The sequence below is a fragment of the Pagrus pagrus genome (assembly GCF_965226575.1).
Source record: "Pagrus pagrus genome assembly, chromosome: 3".
Taxonomy (NCBI): Eukaryota; Metazoa; Chordata; class Actinopteri; order Spariformes; family Sparidae; genus Pagrus; species Pagrus pagrus.
In genome coordinates this window covers 13,527,811-13,550,129 of record NC_140187.1, presented here as the reverse complement: position 1 = coordinate 13,550,129, position 22,319 = coordinate 13,527,811, and the positions used below count along the sequence as shown (strand labels likewise).

The window sequence follows — 22,319 nt, the reverse complement described above, 5'->3', positions numbered from 1 at the left end:
AGGCCATGTTTGAAACTAAAAATTAGTTAGTGCATAAGGTTTTGTGACAAATGACACTTTCTGGGGAGTTCGTAGCTCCATGGTATTTTGAACCCTAGATGTGACATTTTGCATCTTACAGTTAATTTTTCAAACTTCTATTACTACGAATTTTCACCGAGAAGATATTTGATTAAACTGAGTAAACTCTCTCACACACACACAGTTTGACAATCTACTCACACCTACCATATTTGATTTGTGCGATGTCCCCCACCACTATGTCGGCCACAGGCAGCTGTATGACCTGGCTGCCGCGGACAACCTGGAATTTCTGTTCCTGCTCGATGCGGCTCTGCAGCCCACGGAACTGCTTCTCCTTCGACCAGTCATTGAAGGCCGTCACCAGCACCACACACACCACCGACAACAGGATAGCTGCACCTTCGATCCAGCCGGCATCCGCCTCGCCCTCATCCTCTACCCCACCTCCTGCCACGCCACACGCTACACAGAGTTGACAGTGACAGGAAGTAGAGGAGGAAAACAAACATTTGCATGTCATACATTTGCAAGCACACTAGGTTTTCATACATGCATATAGTGTTCAGTCGACACTAACGCACTAGATATCAAATCAAAAATGTTATACACAAGTATATGTACTTATTACTAATGTAATGTGTGAACTCTGCATAATAAAGAGACATAGGGAAAGTAATCAAAGCTCACATTCATACTAGGGTCTGAAAAGCTGCGGACAAACACAGCTGTGACTGTGTGTGCCAAAAGTGTGCATGTGTGTATAGTATAAATACACGCATATGTGCTATTTCTCTGCCTATGTACAATGGGTGCATTATGAAAGACAAGTCTGAAATCAAATGAACTCTGGCTGAAATGACCTTCAGAGAATTCACTTCCTCTCGCCTCTTCAATCATTTGCTCTACTTCAAATGAAAGCCCTGCAGTCTGCTGGCTGTTCACTCACAGACTGGGATATATTTGGGAATGAAACAAGGCCTATTCCCAGTCCTCCTCGTACTGCTTCATATATTACTCTAGGAGCCATTGTGCCCTACACTCCTGGCTAGCCGACTTCAAAAGCCCACTGTGGGGTGATTTGCTTTGGACTATAAAACACTTGCAGCTCACAAGGGAACTAGGGCAGACCTCATATAATAGACATTACATATGCAGGGTCTGGTTTAACCAAGGACTAGACTCCAAGAAGCAATCTGGACTTTCTGGTGAACTACAGAAGAGTCCGATTCAATATGATGCTTATTTAGTAGATACACTGAAACAAGTAACCTTCAGTTACTGAATCAATTACCAACTACTAATAACTACTAACTACTACTAATCAGTACCAACGCACAATTATTTCACATTTTATTTCAAATTATGCACTAAATGTTGTTCCTTAGTATGTATTTATATGCCAATTTATTTCACATTGCATTTTCTTCAGTTAATCATGTTTTGCCAGGGAGTTCCTGATTTCGATAAGTGACAGCTCATTATTTAGAGATTCACAACTAATCTACTTACATTAAGATCATTTTTTGTTTTCTTTTAACTGAAAGAGCAAAATACTAGTAATTAAGGTAGTAACATGACTTGATAGGAGTACAGCTTGTCCTGCTTGGTCACTGCAGCACACTGACAGTAGCACAGTAAATGCTGTCCATGGTTCTGATTATACAGTTCTCAGTATTCAGACAAGAAAATGCAAATGTGTGCACAAACTCTGCTCTCTCACAGATAAAAACACACACACAACCATGCAGCGATTCTGTAGCTGTCCGTGGTGCTGAAGTGTCAGCATTGTGCTCTAAAACACCCCGGCCATACAAAGCACAAAATATTATAATTAATGCAGCTGACTGAGTAACTTCCACAACTGGATGCCATGTATATGCCTGAATACATGTCTATAAGCTTCAAAGGCAGTTCAACAAATTGGTTTGGACGCACTGCCAAACCATGTTGGTTTCTGTGTCTACTTTCAGTATTTTCTTTGTGTTTTTCAGGGTTTTGTTCATTTGCATGTCGTGTGTTTGATACAGACGCAATTAAGAGCCTCCTCATTCAACTGCAGCCAGGCTGTTTCATATGTAAATGAGAATTAAGTCATACCACCACCTTCTATTTCTGGACCCAGCTTTTTTTTTGACCTATTAATAAACAAAACCAGCAAATGAGCAGTGAGAGATGTGTGCTTGTGTATGCATGTGTTTGTAGATGCTGTGATTTTTTGCTAAAAAGACATTTTAGTACATACTTATTTTATAGGCTCCAATTTAATAATTTTTCTACCTTAAGTTTAAATAATGATTACTGTATAATGGTTGTATTATATTTGTAGTCATTTTTTAATGATTTCCAGTTAGATTTACTGCCATTTTGTCAAATGTATTATACCAAGAAAAACCCTTTGAGATGTGTCGTCTCATGACTGTCAGTCGTAAATCATCTTACCATAGTTTACATCATTGTTGCTCTTTAAAAGCAATATTTGAATGATCATTGCTATAAATGTTTCATTATATTAAATATTTATGACTATTGATCACTACATCATTATCATCCTTCTTTAACTCAATAATTTTCCTCAGGTCTTGAAAAATGTACTTAAGTTGGGCTCTTTTGTTTCTTGGAGCCACTCTAAAAGCATCCTTACATCCCTGTGGCCTCATGTCCATCTCTCCTCCTGGCTGTTTTTCCTGAATAAGGTGATTTAAGTGGCATGCATTCAAATCTCTCCGAATCACACTGCTACTCACATCTATTTGTATGTATTCATATTTAAATATGAGAAGAGACTTAATCTTAGCATCTTTTCTGCCTTAATTGTCTGTAGATGGAAGCAGTTATCAGCACAACAATCTTTTTGGCCTTTCTCTGCTTTACTCTGACTTGGTGATGCAGAGAGCAACATTTATAAAGTGACACAGCTCAAAAGACGCAAAGAAAATTAGGTATACAGGGAAAAGCACTGGCCAATTAAACAATAATTTTACCTAACTACTTGGCTGAGTACATCATCTATTTACTCATTAATGTTCACTGAATCTTAACCAACCAACTAAAATTATATTAACTCAAGAATTATTTGATTAACTACCCATGCAACTAGAGCAGAGGTAACTACTTCTTCTTTCTCAGGTATTTCTAGCTTTTTAAGCCCCTTTAAATGATGACTGGTTCCTTTGGCTGTGTAGCTGAATTCCATTACTGTGATAATGCTGGGAGCGGTGACTGATGTTGCTGACTCAGCACCTCGTTATGGTCTCTGTCTTCATTTCCTGTTTCACGGCTCACAAGGCTGATGTATGGGCACTGAGAGCTCAAGGTTATTTCTCTACTCAACACTTCATTAACCTTTAATACACACTTTTAACACCATCACAATGTGCACACGCACGCAATCACACACAAAATATTCCTATGCCCCATGAGTCACTTGATCTCTTGCGGCAGGTCACAAACCAAGTGTGACCTGCCTCACCAATTAAAAAGTGTGTGTGCATACATGAAGGTGTAAGTGTGTCAGCAAGTGCCAGTTATGTCAGAGGAAGTGATGTCAGTGGGCCGGAGCCAATTATAGCCATTTGCTGTCCTCAGCAACAGTGCAGATACCAGACATAACTGTGCTCCTGTGTCTGTCTCAAGACTTCGAATCAAGTGAAAAGAGAGCATGTGATGTCACAGTGATGTCACTCACACTCTCCTCCGCCTTTCTCTCCGGGAGGGTGGTAAAAGGAGAGGCCCAGGGAGATCAGGGCAGCGAGCTCTAGGATGATAAGGGTGACGTCCTGCAGGGCCTCCCATACCAGCTGCAGGAAGGTTTTTGGCTTTTTTGGAGGTATCAGGTTTGCACCATACAGTTCTTTTCTCTTGTCCAGGTCAGGTTGGGCACCTGCGAGTCCTGAGAGAGGAGGACACAGAAAGAAGGGGAGAAGGAGTTAGATCACATCACTGTACAATGATCATCAGTGTGTGGAGGATATTCTTACAGACATATTGTGGTGAGGGTTAACATTATAGTAAAAAACACTTTATCTAATCCCAAAAAAGAATTCAAAAAGCACAGGTGAAAACCTTTCCTTTTACAGTTTTGAAACTCTGAAGTCAGCTTTGAAAGTCTTTCTTTCCATACTTTCTTCTTCTCTCTTCCTCACTCTCACACCACACACAAACCATCTCTAATTACCAGTTTGAGTCATGGTGGGCCGCGGCTCTGCGTTCCTTATATAATTCTGCTCCAGAGATGAGGGCCTGGTGCTTTGACCTCATCCACCTCCTCATACACCATGAACCACTGTACACAAATATCTTTGGCTCTTTTATCTGGAGAATTTAGTTCTGGCTTCAGGCACAATTTACTTTTAGACCACTGTCCAGAAAATGATTCTCATACTGTAGCGCATGATGTGGCAAAACGGTCAATTACATCAGATGTAGTGCTTTCGCAACAGGTTGAACATCGTAATCTAAATGGCATAACCACAAATGAGTAGCTAATGTGTATAATTGTCCTTTTTTATTTCTTTTAGATATGCATTATGAAGGTAGTAGGGTTTAGTCCCAGGACACCGGATTCCCTGATTTCCCATTTCCTAAGAAATATTATCACATAAAAACAGGAACAACATATTGGAGAACATATTGTAATATATTTAGACAATATTTAAGCCTTCAGTTACCTACATAATACATTGTTAAAAAATATGCAACAGCTGTGTGTGCTGGCGCCTGTGGAAAAAGCACACACTGAAAACAAAGTGCGTTGCTTTGTAACACAAAGCAGCCTAAATTCAGAGCTTTTCCTAAGGGCTGTGAAAGGACATGTTGAACAACTGCTTGCCAGCCATCGGCATGACAAGGCGAGAGATGAACAAGAGAAAACTGGTCTATCCTCAGTAGCGGGAGAGAGCACGTCAAGTGCTCAACGCAAAGGGGGCACATCAAGTGTGCACAAGGGCACAGCTCCAAAAAGTGAAACTGAGTCTAACCTGGCAGTAAACCTGCAGCAGGCCATCTCTCTGACCACCAAACCAGCCCAAGAGGGAAGGAGAAAAACTGACCTGACCTGTTTAAAATTATCATCAAAGAACTACAGAACTACAGCCTCTGAGTGCGTATCTGCTTCAACTGAATTTAAAATGGTTGCACAGGCAGCTATAGTAAAGTTTGAGCTACATGTTGATAACCGTAAGTGACATTCTTTCTTATACCACCAAACACTACACTAAAACGGTCAGGCTGGGAACCCATCAGTTAATTCATATTTATCCTTATTGCATTTAGTGTCACTTGAAATATGAGCAATGCGTTTTGACAACTAAGGTTGAGTCTGGTTGATCCTGTATCTTTAACCTTGAAAACTGAGGCTTCTTTGCCTTAACAACTGTTCTTTATACTAAGTCACGTTCATGTATTAAATCTGATTTATCACAGCAGTAAAATTATATTGATTTCTCTTTCCGATTAACTAATTAAACATTTAGTCGATGATGTGCAATATCATAAAACTGCACTACACATTTTCCCGGCACTTGGGGTGACATCTTAAATTTGCTTCTTTTATGTGATCAAGAGTCCAAAATGTAAAAGATATCTAATTTCTTTTTCTATTAAACCAAGAAATTAAGTTAATTATCACATTTGACATTTTTGCTCGGTAAATGACCAGCTTATTGCTTGATGATGATGATGAACAGTTGCATTATGCAAGATTGTAATGGGGACAATTTAAAATCACAGAACATTATGTTCTGTGCAAAAAGGGTTGAGTCTGTATAATTTCTGATGCACCATTTTTTTCAGGAAATCTAATTACAAACTCAGTGAATATAATTGTACTCTAGTTGATTTTATATGTCTTATCTGCACAATCTTGCATAATGGGCCTTATCTCAAATTCAAACTATTTTACTTGTTAAATGTTCATGTATTAAAACACATTTATTAAGCTGCACTAAGAATCAGCGACTCGGTATCATTACTGTATCTACATCTCAAACATTCATCCATTCAAGGTAGCATTAAGTGTAACAACAGCAATGTAAATATATGCTCTTTATCCTTAGTTAAAATTATTCATAGAAGATTTCCATCGAGCTACATTATTGGTTTCTATCTAGCTGATTTTCACTGTGGCACCATTATCTGGCTGCTGTGTGCACACACAAGCACAGTGTGTATTCACCGTCTCTCTCTCTCGCTCTCTCTCCCTCACAACCACAGACATTACCACAGCATTATGTCATGCATGGTGCGTCACTGGGTCTCCCAGGAGTGGCCCTGGATTGCACCTGATAACATCACTGCTGCATGACACTGGTTCAAATGCTTATGACTATGAGATGACTTCTGCGGGAAACAACCGATGATCTGTCTGTGTGTGACATCAGAGAAAGAGTAATAAAGAAAAGAGAATGACAGAGTTGTGTAATAAATGAATGTACAACTAGTGCAAAAAATGAGGAAAAAATAGAGAAAAGAGACTAGTTTCACTTGCTTGTAAAAGAGAGATAAAGCAAAAGGGGGGGAGAAGGAGAGGACAGAAGGAGGGCAGGCTCAAAAGAAAACAATTCCCAGCTCCGACGTAGGAGAATGCCCTGGTTACAAATAGATCAGTCTATAAATAGCCTCATTATCCATTCTCTTTTAATTGTCTCTGTGAGAGGACCTAGCATGCTCTCCCATTGATCTCCACAGCACCCTGCATCACATCACACACAAACATGTCTGTGTGTGTGTGTGTGTGTGTGTGTGTTTGTGTGTGCGTGCGTGTGTGTGTATGTGTGTGTGTGTGTGTGTGTGTGTATGGGTCTGTGAGTCGTGACCATCTGCACGTGCTTTGTGTGTCTGTATGTGTATGTGTAATAAAGCTGGCCAAGCATGCTTGTGGTTGCTTGCACTGTCACACAGTAAAACTAGAGCTCTTATGATCAGGCTTTAGCCAGTTCCAGTTGGTCAGATATATATCCAACACACACATAAAGGCACACACATACAGTATATGCACACAGAAGTGCAGAGGCACATATTTATACATACATATTTATGTATATAGATTCATCTTATGTATAACCCCCTGTATCTTTTTAGTCAGGTGCACATCAAATACAACATTTACTCATACAGTATTTCTACCCAATACTACGTCCACAGATTTATCTAGAAAACAAATACATATGCTAATTCACATTTCTTGCATCTGTCCAGAGGCAGGGAAGCTAGTTATAGCATGCAAATGTGTCATTCTGCATAATGGCAGCAATCATTTCACACTGAAATACAACCTACTGCATACTCCTAGCCATTCCTGCCATGTGATATGTAAGCCTGTATGTGAGATGGTGCATCAGTTCAGCATGACATTTAACCTTGTTAAATGTTTTAACTCTGTTCACTATAAATGCCCTTGAGATGTTAGCTACGCTGTAATCAATCTCCCAAATCATTAAATACTCTTTGCTTCCTGGAAAATCCTTTGCTACATTATCATTCCTTCCTGGATCGCTGATTGCAATGCTGCTTAAGATTCACTTGCCAGATTATGAAATATTGTATGCTAAATATTGTCAGCCCACCTAACTGCTCTGGCAGAGCATTTTGAGGAGGCAGAGAGAGAGGGCAGAAACACTGTGGCGATATACAGATGAGTCACCAAAATCTCACAGAGGATTAAGGGCGATTGCAAAAGAAGTCTGTGTTTTAAGGTCCATTAGCAAGTAGTGAAGCCTGAACAATTACACTACATGTAGCAAATGTACAGGAGCAAAAGATGGGAACAGATAAGGAACTCCCGTTACTGTATAACACATAATTTACTTCATCAAAGCTCATTGTAAGTGTTTTAATGAAGGTTCAAATAGTAAAAGCCTTCTGGAGAGGTAATTTGAGTCCACCTATAAAAATGAGTGCACTAACATTAGCGTTAGATTGCAGTTCCCTTTTAAATTGTCAGCTGATGGGCTTAAAACGAACAGTGGGCATCCTGGTGACTCAGCAGATGAAGTAAAAGCCATTTACTGTATCAGAAATGCATCCCACATTTTAATCTAATTTATGAATCTGGTTGCATGCCATCAAATCACTCTTCTATAATTTCCACTTTCCACTGAATTCTAGCTAATTAGACATGCTTGATAATAAACCACATTTGGCCATACTTGATTGTGAGCATTAGATGGATAAAGATTGAATTTTCAATGCCCATTAAAAAACTTATGATTATGGCATTTATCATGAATAAGACTCCCAAATGGCCGTCTGGGTTCAGGGCCAAGAAAAGCCACTCTGAAGTTTGGCATAGTGACAAATACGATACGATATCATATAAAAATACAAAGATTAGAATTGGGATGCAACTAATGATTGATTGTTTAATTTGTCTATTATTTGTCTGATTTATCGGTCTATACAACTGTCCAAAAAAATGAAAAAGTAGTAGCATTTTTTAATTATTTGTTTTGTGGGAAAAACTATTCAAAACTTAAACTTTTCAACTAAAGTTTTTTATTGACATAAGACAGAAGAAAGTTAAGCAAGCTACACTGAGAGGCTACGATCAGCAAATATTTGCAATCTTTTTAATATACTCTTTGACTTAACTGATCATCACTGCTATCAACTAATTTCCTCACAACAAAGTATTTAACCTTGTAAAATGTTTTAACGAGAATTTTCTCCTCTTCTTCACTCTTCTTACTCTATAATGTAAGACAGGCAGGTACCGTTTATCAAAGCCGATTTGGATCACAGATCCTGCTGCATTTGACAGATCAGAGCATTACCAAACATCCTATTACCAAATAGACAGGAACATTAAGAAAAAAGGAAAAATGGCATCCTTTCTGCACGAGAGGAAATTGATTTTTTTTCTGTCAGAGGGAACATGATGGCATATTTTAACAGTTGGCCCTTTTTTGTCCATGGCTAAAAATAGATCTCCATGGCAACACTATGCATCCCACTCGTTGAGTGGAAATACCGGAGACTCTGAACCTTGGAGAATGTGTGAATATGGAAGTAAGAGTGTGTGTGTGTGTGTGTGTTTTGTGTCCAGGAGCCTACATGCATGTGTATGTGTGTGCACACAGGTATGTACATATGTACCAACAAAGAAAAGACAGTAAAGAATGAAATGATGTGATGACCTTCAAATGTCCTTGTAAAATATATGCGTCATTATGGAGCAGCAAACACATTACATTTATATATTTCAAAGAAAATCTTCACATAATGGTGTGAACAACATTTTAACGTGTCCGGCTTGTTACAAGCAGTATCTGTATTTCCCCCCGTTTGGTTTTACGTCTTCTTGCAGCCTGTCTGAACTTATTTTCCCCCCTCGCAATCCCGTGTGCCACAGTGTCCAAAACAAGTCACCATGGCAACAGGGTTCTACGATGATGATGATGATCATCATCATAACGACGCAAACTATTGATGCTTTTCCAGCAGCGAATCAATAGCCTCAATATGTAGTCTCAGCTTTCACCATTTTAAAAGAGAAAGAGAATAAAGAGGGAAGACAGAGAGTGTTGAGGTGTGACTCCGAGAGCACAAGAGAGTGAGAAAAAGAGAAAGGAAGACATGGACCGAAGCAGAGAAAGAGGGGAGGCTGGATGTAGAGTAACTCTATGAATAATAACCCATCAGCAGCTAAAAGGTGGATAATTATGAAGCTCTTATTAGAAGATGGAGTGACGGAGAAATGTGTCACAGTGTCCTTGAGAATGACCTCCATCATAATGACACCATTTTATCCCATAAAAGACTCGGAGCTTTGTAACTGTGCGAACAAAGGCAGAATATAGTAAAGATAGCTTTAAAAGGGCAGATGTTCTTAAGGATGATGTTAAACAAATTGATGTTCTCTGTTACGTGTAAGTAAATGACATCGATAGGAGGAGGGAGTGGGATGGAGAGGAGTGTGAAAAGATTCAGACAATAACAGGAAGGTGCTAACAAAGACAAGAGAAGGAAATTAACAGCAAAAACAAAAACCTTTTCATGCTTTTTGGGTTGTGCTATGAAAGAGGAGGGTTTGTGTTTGTTACATAGAAAAGATATTACTGCATTGCATAAATTATTATTGTGGTGCTAGCTCAGGGAAGGAAAGCACTGGATGCTTTCACAATAGCAAGCCACCTTTTGTCCTTGTTTCAGCTGTACAACTTTGGTGTCTGTCTGTACATTTGTTTTTGGCACTCTGTAAGTACATTGATAGATACTGTTGTTGTTGTTGTTGTTCCAGCAGCTTAATTACTTGTATGCTTGAAAGTACTGCTTTTTAGAAACAGAGACAATATGAAGCTTTACAGCAACTAGAGAGCATAGAATAAAAATATGTCAGGGCACAGAGGAAGGTAAAAACCTGATTTATGTGCAATTATGTGAACTGCAAAGTTTAGATTTGCTCACCCATGTCAGACATGGCACTCCCCCCTAGCCCCTTTTACACAACCTGTTCAATGCAGGATTGTTATGCTGTTATTCTACAGTTATCACCTAACTCACAGAAGAATAACGGTAAATGAACATGTCTGCAAATTAACCCGCCAAGGACCAGATCATCTGCCATGTAACAGGGACAGTAAATGATTGTCATTGCATGTTATGCCATCGTTATTGTTGGGCAAGTGCTGCCTGACGCGTATGTAAAACTTCAACCTTGAGGTCGACAATGTTGTTTTACGCGTCACCCATGGGTTTCTGAAGAGCCAGTGAAGCTTAAAGTGAGTGGCTCCAGTCATCGCCATCTTGACAGTGCCTGATGAAGCCTGAAACACAACCACCTAGTTGGAATCTACCAGGCTAACTAAAGGTAGCAAGCTAGCTGTGTTCACACAGAAAGAGGAGCAAATTTCACCTTGCATTATTCTTGTCGGTGTGATCTTGGGATCATTTGTGTTTGTTTGAGTTACTAAGGCGAGTTTGACTGCAGGTTTATTCATTCCAAAAAGCAAGATTTGCCTGAGATAGTGAGTACAAGCAGGCATCAAGGATGTTTGTGTCTGTGTTTGTATTCGATTTTGCTTCCAACTAGAGTCAGCCACACCGGAGACTCCGGCTCTTCCTGTTATCCTCCAGTGTCTTTTTGTTCCCCCATCACCTCTGCACGTTCATAAAGTACAGAGACGGGATGTAGTTACTCAAATGAGAATGAGTTACTGGATATTACAGAGGATTTCAGCAGCTCGCTGCGCAGACCCGAAAAATTTGAAAAATAAACTCAGTGGTCCGGTCGACTCCGGTTGATCATTCTTCCAGACGTCACCTATATCCTCCAGCAGCTGTCTGCTGGTTAATGCTAACAGGGTTGCTTGTGAATCCAAAACACCAGCATCTGTCCCTCAACTGCAGTCTGTCTAATTAACCGCAGAGCAAACCACATCATTTGTCCAGTATTTGCAAGACCAAATTCTCCAAAAGGCATCAATACCACAAATATGACCCAGGGGTCAAGATCAGTGACTCGAATTAGCTAAGGGGAAACTTCAATATAATTTAAATGAGTAAATGAGTAAAGCTGTACCAGGCTGTTAACATGCTTGTTTATGCAGTTAGGTTAGGCATTTTAACATGGGGCCTAATGAGGATTGATTCACTTTTAGAGCCAGCTTGAAGTGGCCATTTGAGGAAATGCAGATGATCTCTATGTAAAAAAACTACGGCCTCTGTTTCCAGCAAAGAGGACTCTGTGACTTCCACATCAAATGGTATTCTGAGCTTACCTTGCGAGGCACCAGGATTTACCAGATCATGTGATCATGTTTGTCGGATCATCAGCCTATTTTTTAAAAAGTACCTGCCCTTTTCCAAGCAATTTCCAAAGACAACTTCCCAGATGGTTGTGTGAAACAAACCATCTGGCACGTCAGGATAACTTAAAGCCAGGTCGCATACAAACATATCATACAAATTTTACACACATTTGATTGCAATTAACCAGGTGGGGCAACGTCTGGAGAAAATTGAACACAAGTCACTGGATTGGAGTTTAGGTTGAAGTTGCTTCAACATGCTGTTTTATATAAACAGCTTTATTTCAAGAAGATGGTGGGGAATGTAACTGAATCTTTGGGTAATGGGGGTGGGTGGGCACACCCAGCAGCACAGCAGGTCCACTCACTGTTAGATGAAGGCCTAATTAAACAAAGAAAGCCCCTTTTCTCACTTAATCATGGTTGGGCTGGATGTTTTGGGGGACACAGCAGGGGATTGATGTTTTTGCAGCATTTAAAACAGCAGGAAAGGGGTGTTTCAACCTCTGTCCCGTGTTCAGGGAGAGTTTCTCTAGTTTTATTTTAGCACTGTCTTATTTGGTGTTGTCTTTACTTTAAAGATGAATTGATTTGCTCAGCTTACAATGTGGTCTTGCGTGCTGGCTCTCCATGCGCTCATCAGGATTGAAATTACACGAGGACACGCATGCTCTCTCTGTGAGGACGAATTAATGTTACATCAGTGTAGCAAAACAGGCAAGCAGACATACTGTACTGTATGTAAACAAACAACTGAGAAAATACATTCTCTCATCTCATGAGAAGTCATAGGGTCACGCTAACAAATGCATGCTCACACACACAAACACACACACACGGATCTATCATTTATTCCCCTACGGACAGACCCATCTAAGAGGTAATGGACTGGAAAGTGACACTGAGCAATTTCTGACACCATGTCCTTCCCATCATGTACTGTATGTGTGTGAATGTTCATATGTGTATGACACCATATTGCAACCTATTACGCTTTCTGCTTGTGCCAACAAAATGACTACCGTCTAATATTACAGATGTACTGTGCTTTATTTAAGAGAATCGAACAGGGGAAACAGAATCAGTGGCAAGGTTGCTGATTTTACAGGAAAATTACCCAAAGGAATGTTTCAACGTATTGGAAAATATACTTATGTTGCCTTATGTGTCTGTACATGAGTGGGGTCCAGGCTAAGAAATACTACTGCAGATAACCCCACCATATAGCATCAAATCGTTTTACTATTTCAGCAGCCCAGTAACTTCACTTCTGCATACAAAAAAACCTGACTTCAGCTTTTCAAATTTCATGCAGTACATACACCAAAGTCCAATTTTGAGTGCAGGTGATTCGCCAATCCTTCCCATTAAGTTGTAAGGAAAATAGATGCCTACAAATACCACACGTAAATGTCAGATGACCTAGTATAAAGAGAAAGAAAGTCAAAGTAGGACGGAGATTGGGTTTGGGGCGAGGTCAAACAAATACAGGACTTTCACCCAGAAGACTGGTGTTCGCGTCGCATATGTGTTGTAAAGTAGTATGGGCTTCATTGTTAACCACCATTGCCAGGCAGGCAAGGATTTTGTCACCTTTGAACATGGCGGACATCCTCCAAAGCTTCATTTTTCATCATTTTTATTTTGACAATTCTACCAGCTGACCACTTAAAACACCATTTGGTCTTGGTTTTTTAGATCTTTCTTTATTAAGACAAACAAGAACCTGCATCTGAACTCTTTTCTGATGCCGCATAATTGGTGTTTTCTATAAAAAGGCTGAAATGCTCTGCAGTTTTTAATCGTCTCCCAACAGCCTAAATTAAATGTATGTGGCAATGCTGAAAATAAAATATGCAATTGTGTGTGTGTGCGTGTGTGTGTGTGTGTGAGTTTGTGGGGGCAGCTATACAAGTGGGTGAGTTTTGCTGTCACGCACTGTGCTCTTTGAGTCTGACTCATGCGAGAGAGTGGAGTGAGAGAACACAGCTCACAGCTCTCTCTCTCTCACACGCACACACAAACACACATGCCACTCTCTCCACAGGATAACTGATTATTACTTATTATTCCTACTTTATATAATATACTGTATATAAATATACTTATGTACTGGCAAAAATATTGTGCAGAGACAGCTACATGAAGACTGTTGTATAAACTATAAACTAAGTCTTTAGGTCTAAAAGACTAAGAAATGCATCCCACTTTAATTTGCAAGCTATTATGTTCTGACCTGAAGTACACATGCTCTTTTGTTTCTATGGCGATCCTTTTTGCATTTTATTTTTACATTTTATAATGTTGTGAAAAAAAGCTGATTATGTAATGTTATGCAAGAAACACAGAGCAACACAAAAACTCATAGATGTGGTTGGTGTGTGCTGCTCATATGACTTGAATTTGAATCCCCAAAGGGTTAATTTACACCTCTTAGAAATCTTTTTTGGAGGCCTGGCAAGTAGCACATGAAGAGCAGCACGGAAGGGAAAAACAGAAACAAGCTGACAGTGACTCATTTAGAGCAAAGGCTTTGGTGCATATGGTCCTTATCAAAATTCATGAAACAGTTATCATCGTGTTAAAACTGTGTGCATACTTGAGGTCCAGGGTGCCTGTGTGGGTGCATGTGACCCACATTTAAATACACCATGCGTGTGTGCATTAGGGTTGCACAATTAATCATATTAAGATCACGCCTCTTTGCCATGTCATTCTTTTCTGACAACGATTCTGTTATGTTTGTAAAGTAATGTAGGAGGGAGATCTATTGCATCAAACCAAGCACTCCCATTATCTCTTTCAGTTCAAATTCCTGTCACCCGACCAGTCAAACGTGGGTAGTGGGAGCCTTGACAAGAAATGGTGTCTGTAAGAGATATTGTCCCTAGAAATTGTGTCAGAATCATTTGTGGAAACAACTGTGCTCACGCATCTGTGTGTGTGTATAAATGAGCTTATTCAACCTACAAGTAGTCTAAAGTGAAAAACAATGGAGAAAATATGATTCTCTTACTGAATTTGTGAGTCACTTAGTGTTAACTGTTCAGCATCTGAGCCTCAAACACTGTAATGTTAGCTGGCCCGACTGCCCTAGATGTGGACACAACATTAATGAGACATCTGTTTACAGCCTCTGTGTGTGGGGAGGTGTGTGTGTGTGTGTGTGTGTGTGTGTGTGTGTGTGTGTGTGTGTGTGAGTGTGTGGCAAAGAAAGAGAAAGAGATAGTGAGAGTGCCGAGCGTGTTTAGACACAGCTGCTTAGTGATAAGGGCAAAGTGTAACGGGGTCAGTTACCTCATCCTGTAATTCCAGCCTGTTCAACCATTCATTCAATCAATCAACCAATCTACCCATATATCCCTACATTCTTCCATCATCACATCAAAGGTTTGCAGTTACAAAAAAAGGTTGCAGTTATACATCTATGTGTTTGTGAGTGAAAAGGGTCACACAGAACTCAATAGTATGTTTGAATCCCAAGTTCAAGGCTACAAATCAAACCTACATGTACAAGTTATTTGTCTAGCAGTCCAGTAGCAGGAATAAAAGAACAGTTTGACAGATTTAATACTAAAGATCTAGAGCTGATAAACGACTTTACATTCCAATAAACCAAATGATTGAGTCTGAATCAAAAGATATCTACTGGTCATTCTAAATAATTCCCCAGTAAAGTGTTCATTGAAAAGTAAAAATCAAAATTTAAAGAATTATTTTTCAAAAAACCCTGAAATTGCAATTTTGGCTCTGTGGCTTGTGCCAAACATGTCGATTAGGAGCTCGTAATTTTCCTCATGCCTGCACACAAACATTTCCAACTGCTCAGTAGATGCTCAGCCAACCCTCCCCCCCTCGGGAGTGAAAAGGGAGAGCGTTCAGGGCCAAGAGGCTGAAAGGGAGAGTGACAGTGCTCTATCTGCTGTCTCCCATCTGGGTGTCAGTCTCTGGTTTCGCCCAGGGGCTCAGATAAGCTCCGGACACAATAGGGACAGCTATTAAAATTCAAACTACCAGAGAGAGTCATGAAATAGTCATGACAGGTAAGGGAAATCTACACACTAATGTGCCCCTTATTGTCTGTCTGCTATGAATTGCAGGGAAAATACACTGTGTGGGGTACAGCAAGAGAGGTGCTGATCCCTGTGTGGGGCACATAAATTTAATATATAACAGTAATTACAATAGCAATTCAGCATTATTGAATGTAAGTTTGTCAACATATTTGAACACCAATGGACGATATTTTAATGGATTATATCATAGAAAAATAATCTTTCGATCATTCAACACATTCTTGCAATCAGAGTTTACAAACTCTAACACTGCAGGGAAATTACAGTGGAGAGCTGCAGGTTTATTGATCCGTGCATGTGCCAAGCATTTTGACTGAACTGTAATGTGACTGAGCCCATGAAACCCCGTCCGAACAAGTTCCATCTGCTGAACAAATGGATGCATCTCCTTTAATATTCCTGACATGAACCAGATGTACTTACATGGTGTTCAGCACAATTGATTTTTCCGTATGCCACTCATGTAAGGCTAAAGTAGTCAGGCAGTGTTTGCAGGGTCACATTAATGCCCTGTAAATACTTGTGCTCGTTGTAATAGTGGAATATTTGCGATAGACTGGAAGACGGCCGGAATATTACGGGATTAAAAGGCCTGCAATTGTGTGATTCATCAGTATATCATTTGGTATATAAGATGTCTGAAAATAGTCAAAACAATTCCCATCACAAGTTCCCCGAATAAAGATATTCAATTTACGACACTAAAAAACATTCACATTTGAGAGGCTAGATCAGACAAATATTTGTAAATGTTCTTTGACCAATGACTTGATTACTCTATGATCAAAATTGAGGACAATTTTCTGTGGATCATCCTGTTGACTGATTGTTTCTGTAATACTACCTCAAAAATACTACCTCAGAATGCAACACATTGGTGAAGATTCTCAGTCCTGCAGGTCATGGTCATTGTAAGTGCAATATGATAGACAACTGAACTTGTTTCAGCTTCTTGAAGAGGTTTCACCTCTCATCCAAGAGGCTTCATCAGTTCTAACTAACTGGTGGGGAGTTGCAGGATTTAAACCCTGCGTCCAGATCCAGAGCAGACAGAGAGGAAGACATGGAAAAAACGGGACAACATTGTTATTCCTTCTGTCAGGGGAAAATTTGAGAAACTCACCATTTTCAATAAACACCACATCCCTGTTCACTTCAAACCCAGTAACACACTGAGGAGGAAGCTTGTCCACCCTAAGGACAAAACACCCAGGCATAAGCAGAGTAATGTAGTTTATGCTGCTCAATAGAGGCAGGATTGCACAGATTTGTACATTGGGGAAACAAAACAACCCCTCCATAAGTAAAAGGCACAACTCCTCAGGTCACGACTCTGCTGTCCACTTACATCTGAAGGAGAAGGGACGTTCCTTTGAAAAAAATCCATCTATGTCAAAATGGAATGACCATCATTGAGCAGAGGAGGTGGCCTACGACACTACTTATCACCCACTTGCGATGCTGTCCTGAGGTTCGCTCCCCAGACAGCTTAACACCCATTCACACTTGGACCCACCTGGCCCTAACAACCTACATGAATGCCGGTCGGGTCAACGACTCACGTGTGACCTTAACGACTCTGAAACTCAGAGTTCACATGTGACCTTAACTACGCTGTAAGGACACACCCACACAGGGTTTGAAGCCCGCAACTACCCACCAGTTAGTTAGAACTGAAGAAGCCTCTTGGATGTGAGGTGAAAGTCCAGTTGCCTACGATATAGCACTTAGAACATACAGAATGCATATTTCGCCTGTTGAAAACCCCAACATCAGTATTTGCATCCAGAATTATAGGGTTTAATTATAATTATGGTACTATTATTAGATGTTTAAGAGGCAAAAATACTTACTTTCTTACTTTTTACTCCATTTATTTGACAGCTATAGTTACTATTTATTTAGCATATTTGGATTTTACAATAAAAACTTTTGATAAATACAATCCATTGGTCTTGACTAAACTATAACAAGTAGTCAAAACAGTAAAATACAATTTACAAAATCATGCAATTACATTAATAATCAAATAATGTCATAAAATAAATCATTCACATGTGATGTTTCTCTGAAGAATAGGTACTTTTACTTTGATAGTTTAAGTACATTTTCTGAAAATACTCCTGTTCTTTTACTTTGGTGAGATTTTGATTTATTGTATTGGTACTTTTCGTGAAGCAAAGGATCTGAACACTTTTTGATATAAGTTTAATCAAGGGTTGTGGGTAAAAAATTCCCAGTAAAGATTTCTTCATATGTGACCTGACTATACTGTGTGTATTTAGTGGATAAAATAAATAAATAACGGTAACACTTTCAGTTAGAACAAGGCAGTATCCACGTCTCTGTTCCTCTTTTCTTCTGCTGCTGTGATGTTATGGATTATTTTCCTCTACAGTATGCTGAAACTCAAAGTTGAGAGATAGCTGTTTTGCCCCCTTGAGCAACGCAGGGCTGGATCTGGTCCAAGACTGTTTGGAATATGTGCCCTTGAGAAGAAAATGCTGTCTGTCTGTGTTGGCAGCAGTGGTACCACCCTTGTTCTGCCCCACAGCGGGAGAAGAGAGAGGAGAGGGGTCAACTCAGGAAAAGAGCTGACATGGAGAGAAACAAGCCGGTTATAGCCTGGGACTCTGCATATTCAGCTAAAAGCATCACCACGCCTGTCAACTCGCTATCCATACTTCTGGCTTCCAGCAGCCAGTTCAGATACAGGACATTTCAGAGGACAAGGGCTGGATTTAGATGTATGACAGCAACCTGGGACTGAAAAGCTGTCAGTTTATGGAACTGTATTTTTGAGCTATTCACTAATCTAAGGAAATATTTTTCAGGCAGACAGGAGCTAAAGTAATGAGATGGTGTGGTGGCCACAGAAAACTTGGTGGAGAGGTTGGGCATGTGGTTGTGGGGGAGGACCTGTCCTGTCCCTCAAGAGCCCCTGAGCAAAACGCCATTCCCCAACTGCCTACACTACCCTTTGGGTATGAATAGATTTAATTTCTAGTCTTGATAACGATGCTCAAATCTTATCCCGTCTTGTTGGAGGTAGATGTTTCTTTACACCTTTAGTCTCCTAGGGAAAGTCCACTAAGTACATTCGTATGTTTGTCAGCACTGGGTTGCTTTACAATCAGTTTAATTTATGGAATCTACCATAGCAACCACATGTAGCTTGTACTCCTTCAGTACATTATACTACACACTCACACAGGCAGACATACTGTATACTGTTGTGAGTCAGCACCAGGCTCCATGGTAGCAGGCCAATAGAGTCTGGTTTTTGGCATCTGTCCTCTTAATTCACTCAGGCATCTCTTGGGACAGCTGACTTCACTGCCGGCCATGTCCAGCATCTGCGTGTGTGTGTGTGATTTGTGTGTGTCTGTGCATGTGCATGTGTGACAGTCTCTCTGACAAGATGTGATTTAATAGAATAAAGTTTTCACTGCCTCAATAAAACTGCTACAAAACAGTACATGAATAAGCACATTTAAATTATTGTTTGGACCGATGTCTTCTAAAAAAAGATAGAACAAAAATAAATGCACTTAATGTGCTGCACAAATACAACTGCAGAGATTTTTTCACTGCAAGCTGCAATGTAGCACTACTGATGAAAAGTGGTACAGGGTTCAGATAATTTGTACATTAAAGGCCAAATTCTCAAACAGAAATTAGGCTTGTTCTAGACTAGGGATGCATTTCCGTGGACATCTAATGGATATAAGATATATTGTTTTAGTCCGAGACCTTGTTTAATTCCTGTCTGGGAAACCAGCCCACAGTGTACTTCTCCAGAGACAGTAATCAAACCCTGGTATAAAAGCCTAAGCATCTGAGAAGTGATTGCACTTCAAAACACTTCCCAGTGGAAATGTTCGCAAGCCATTATTATTTTTTCCCCTACACCTGCTCATCTTTTTGTATTATGCCGCATTAAGAAATTGGCACTGCTTTGCAACAAGGCATACTTTGTAGTAAGGCATACAAAGGGTTTGTCACTTGTCATTAACAACTTTATCAATGTTTTTTGTTTATTAATGCTTAACAGGAAGCAGCATGGCAAAAATAACCTTGTGGATTGACAGCCAGTGATGCTTTCATGACTTCCTACTTACATCAAGTCATCAATTCTGCAAGTCATTGATGAAGGGTGGAGGCCTTTATGCAGTAGGCTATCCAGCTTGTAGATTCAAATGTTAGTACAGCAAATTATCCTTAAAAGGGCATTTGTCTTCATGTTTTCAGTAAACTTCAAGTAGATAAGAGGGATTGGATACAGCCTCCAAGACCGACGGAAGTCAGTTGGACAACAGGGGATGCAGAATAGAGATGATACAGCAGCTCTGACCAAGACCATGACTTCAGGGATGACAAGACACGGCAGGTGGTGTGAGAGGCGTGCAGCCGGAGTGAAGCGACAAAGAGTCAGACATCAGCAGCAGGTGAAAATACATATACATGACACTCAATGCTTTGTGACCATTGCTATAGTTTAAACTTTCAGATTGCTGTGGATTGTATATTTAAAGGTCAATGGTAAAAGATCCTTGGCAGAGGATGTGCACCAACCAGAGATCATTATTTTACATTTGTTTGTACATGTAACAACTCAAAATGTGAGTTCTTTTCATCTGATTAGTGGTTATTACTAACCTAGAGGCATTAAGAAAGCTTTTATTAACCATTAATGAAATCAGGCTTTTTAAAAGACGTACTAAAGACATCTACATTGTTAGCTGAACCGCTTCAGCACATTCCTTTCCCTGCTTAATCTTCTTAATATTGCAGAAAGAGTGCTATTGCAGAGTGATTGACCACTGTGCCACAACCCTACTTAAGCCTGCCTCAAGGTCATTGCTACTACACTACAGAGGAGTCACCTGTGTGAGTAGTGGTGTGTACTTGTGTGTGTGTCTCTGCCCACGATGTGGTTTTGCTCCTTCACAGAGCAAAATGGCTGTGTATCATTTATAATCTGTCCTCTGAGAGCCATCTCTCTCTCTCTTCTTCACTGCCTCCTATTTCACTCTCTCTCTCTTTTCTACCTCTTCCATCCCTTTTACAGAGTCACTAGGGGAAGGGAGGAGAGGGGAGGGCAGAGAGGAGAGAAGGAGAGGAGGAGGAGGAGGAGGAGGAGGAGAGGAGTTGCAGAGCAGGAGAAATTGTCCTTATTAAAGAGACGGCTGCTCCATGTGAGAGATCCCTTGTGGGACAGAGATTAAATAGACTGCGTCAGAAGGGAACGCGCTCGTGGTGCTGCGACTGGAGGACGCGATAAGTATGATCATCAGGGAGGGAGGGAGGGATGGAGGGAAGCAGGAAAAAGAAAGGGAGCAAGGAGGAGACGTGGGATGAGGGACAAACAGATGAACAGAACGGAGGAGAGGAGAAGGAAAGAAAGGTGCAGAAATGCAGCAGCACCCAGACTGAAATGTGGACTTTATTTCAAGGGAGGGATAAACAAAAGATTAGAGGGAACACAAGCAGAAGCTGGGTGCAAATGAAGAAAAATGAAAAGGAAAGGAAAAGAAATGGGGGAGCAAGAGAGGTGTTTCAACCAAACTCTGCAGTCACAGAGAGGGTATAGGGAGAAGGAAAGAAGATGGAGGGAGTGAAGAGGCGGATGACAGAAGCGTGGGGCAAACAGTTTCCTGAGTTATGTATAGATTTCATAAAGGCCTCGTCATGGGAGCAGTACAAAACGCAGCGAGTGAGATATGTAGGAGGAATGAGAAGAGTAATCGTAGCACAGTCTTTATATTACAGAAGGAACTACAATTATATGTAGATGGGACAACTTTATCTGCAGGAGGGGGTAACAGTAGAATAGAAAAAAAAAGATAAGTAGAAAAATGGTTTACTAATTTTCTAACCTGGCAGGAAAATATTTCGACCATCCTTCAACCGTCTCTCTCTTCAATGTTTTCCTTTTTGTTCTCTGTCTACATTTTCTGCCAACCACATACACGTCACTTCATCTGTGTCCTTGACATCAATGTCACAAAAGACAAAATTGATGCAAACATCCAAATTGCTGTTTACAGATCAATAGAGTCGCACAGTATGTGAGTCACGATGATGTGTCTGTGTTTGTGCGGACATTTAGGGTCTGTAGTTGGTGTGTGTGTGTGGTATCGAACCTCATTTGTATAAACAAGTCAAGTGTTCACCTCAGTGAGGGCTGTTAGCACAGGAACCATCAACAACATCCTCCCATGAGAAATACAGGCAGCGTGTATGATGTATCATCTGGCCACCATCCACCCGCTGTTACTGCCATATAAAGCAATGCAGGTGCATTCCCCTCAGGGATCTGCTGTAAACACAACTGTCCTCGATCAACTGATTGTCACCTGCATTTCTGCAAGATATTTTTTACACTTCTCAGAGCCTACTGTGCTCGGTGACTAGAGGTGAGTCATCTTAATGTCAAAGTTACTGCTGTGTCACATTTGTTGTCTAATTGAAG

At 40.3% G+C, this 22,319-nt stretch overlaps 1 protein-coding gene across 14 annotated transcripts in view; it reads right to left on the bottom strand.

Moving 5' to 3' along the window:
- The window catches only part of atp2b2 (ATPase plasma membrane Ca2+ transporting 2), a 132,407-nt gene that overhangs the window by 42,617 nt on the left and 67,471 nt on the right, over positions 1–22,319 (bottom strand). For all 14 annotated transcript variants that reach the window (XM_084349196.1, XM_084349194.1, XM_084349198.1 and 11 more), the window contains 2 exons: positions 3,710–3,913; positions 229–486 (listed from right to left, as the gene is read on the bottom strand). In XM_084349196.1, the coding sequence (XP_084205322.1) occupies positions 229–486; positions 3,710–3,913 (462 nt within the window). The remainder of the gene's footprint in view (positions 1–228; positions 487–3,709; positions 3,914–22,319) is intronic.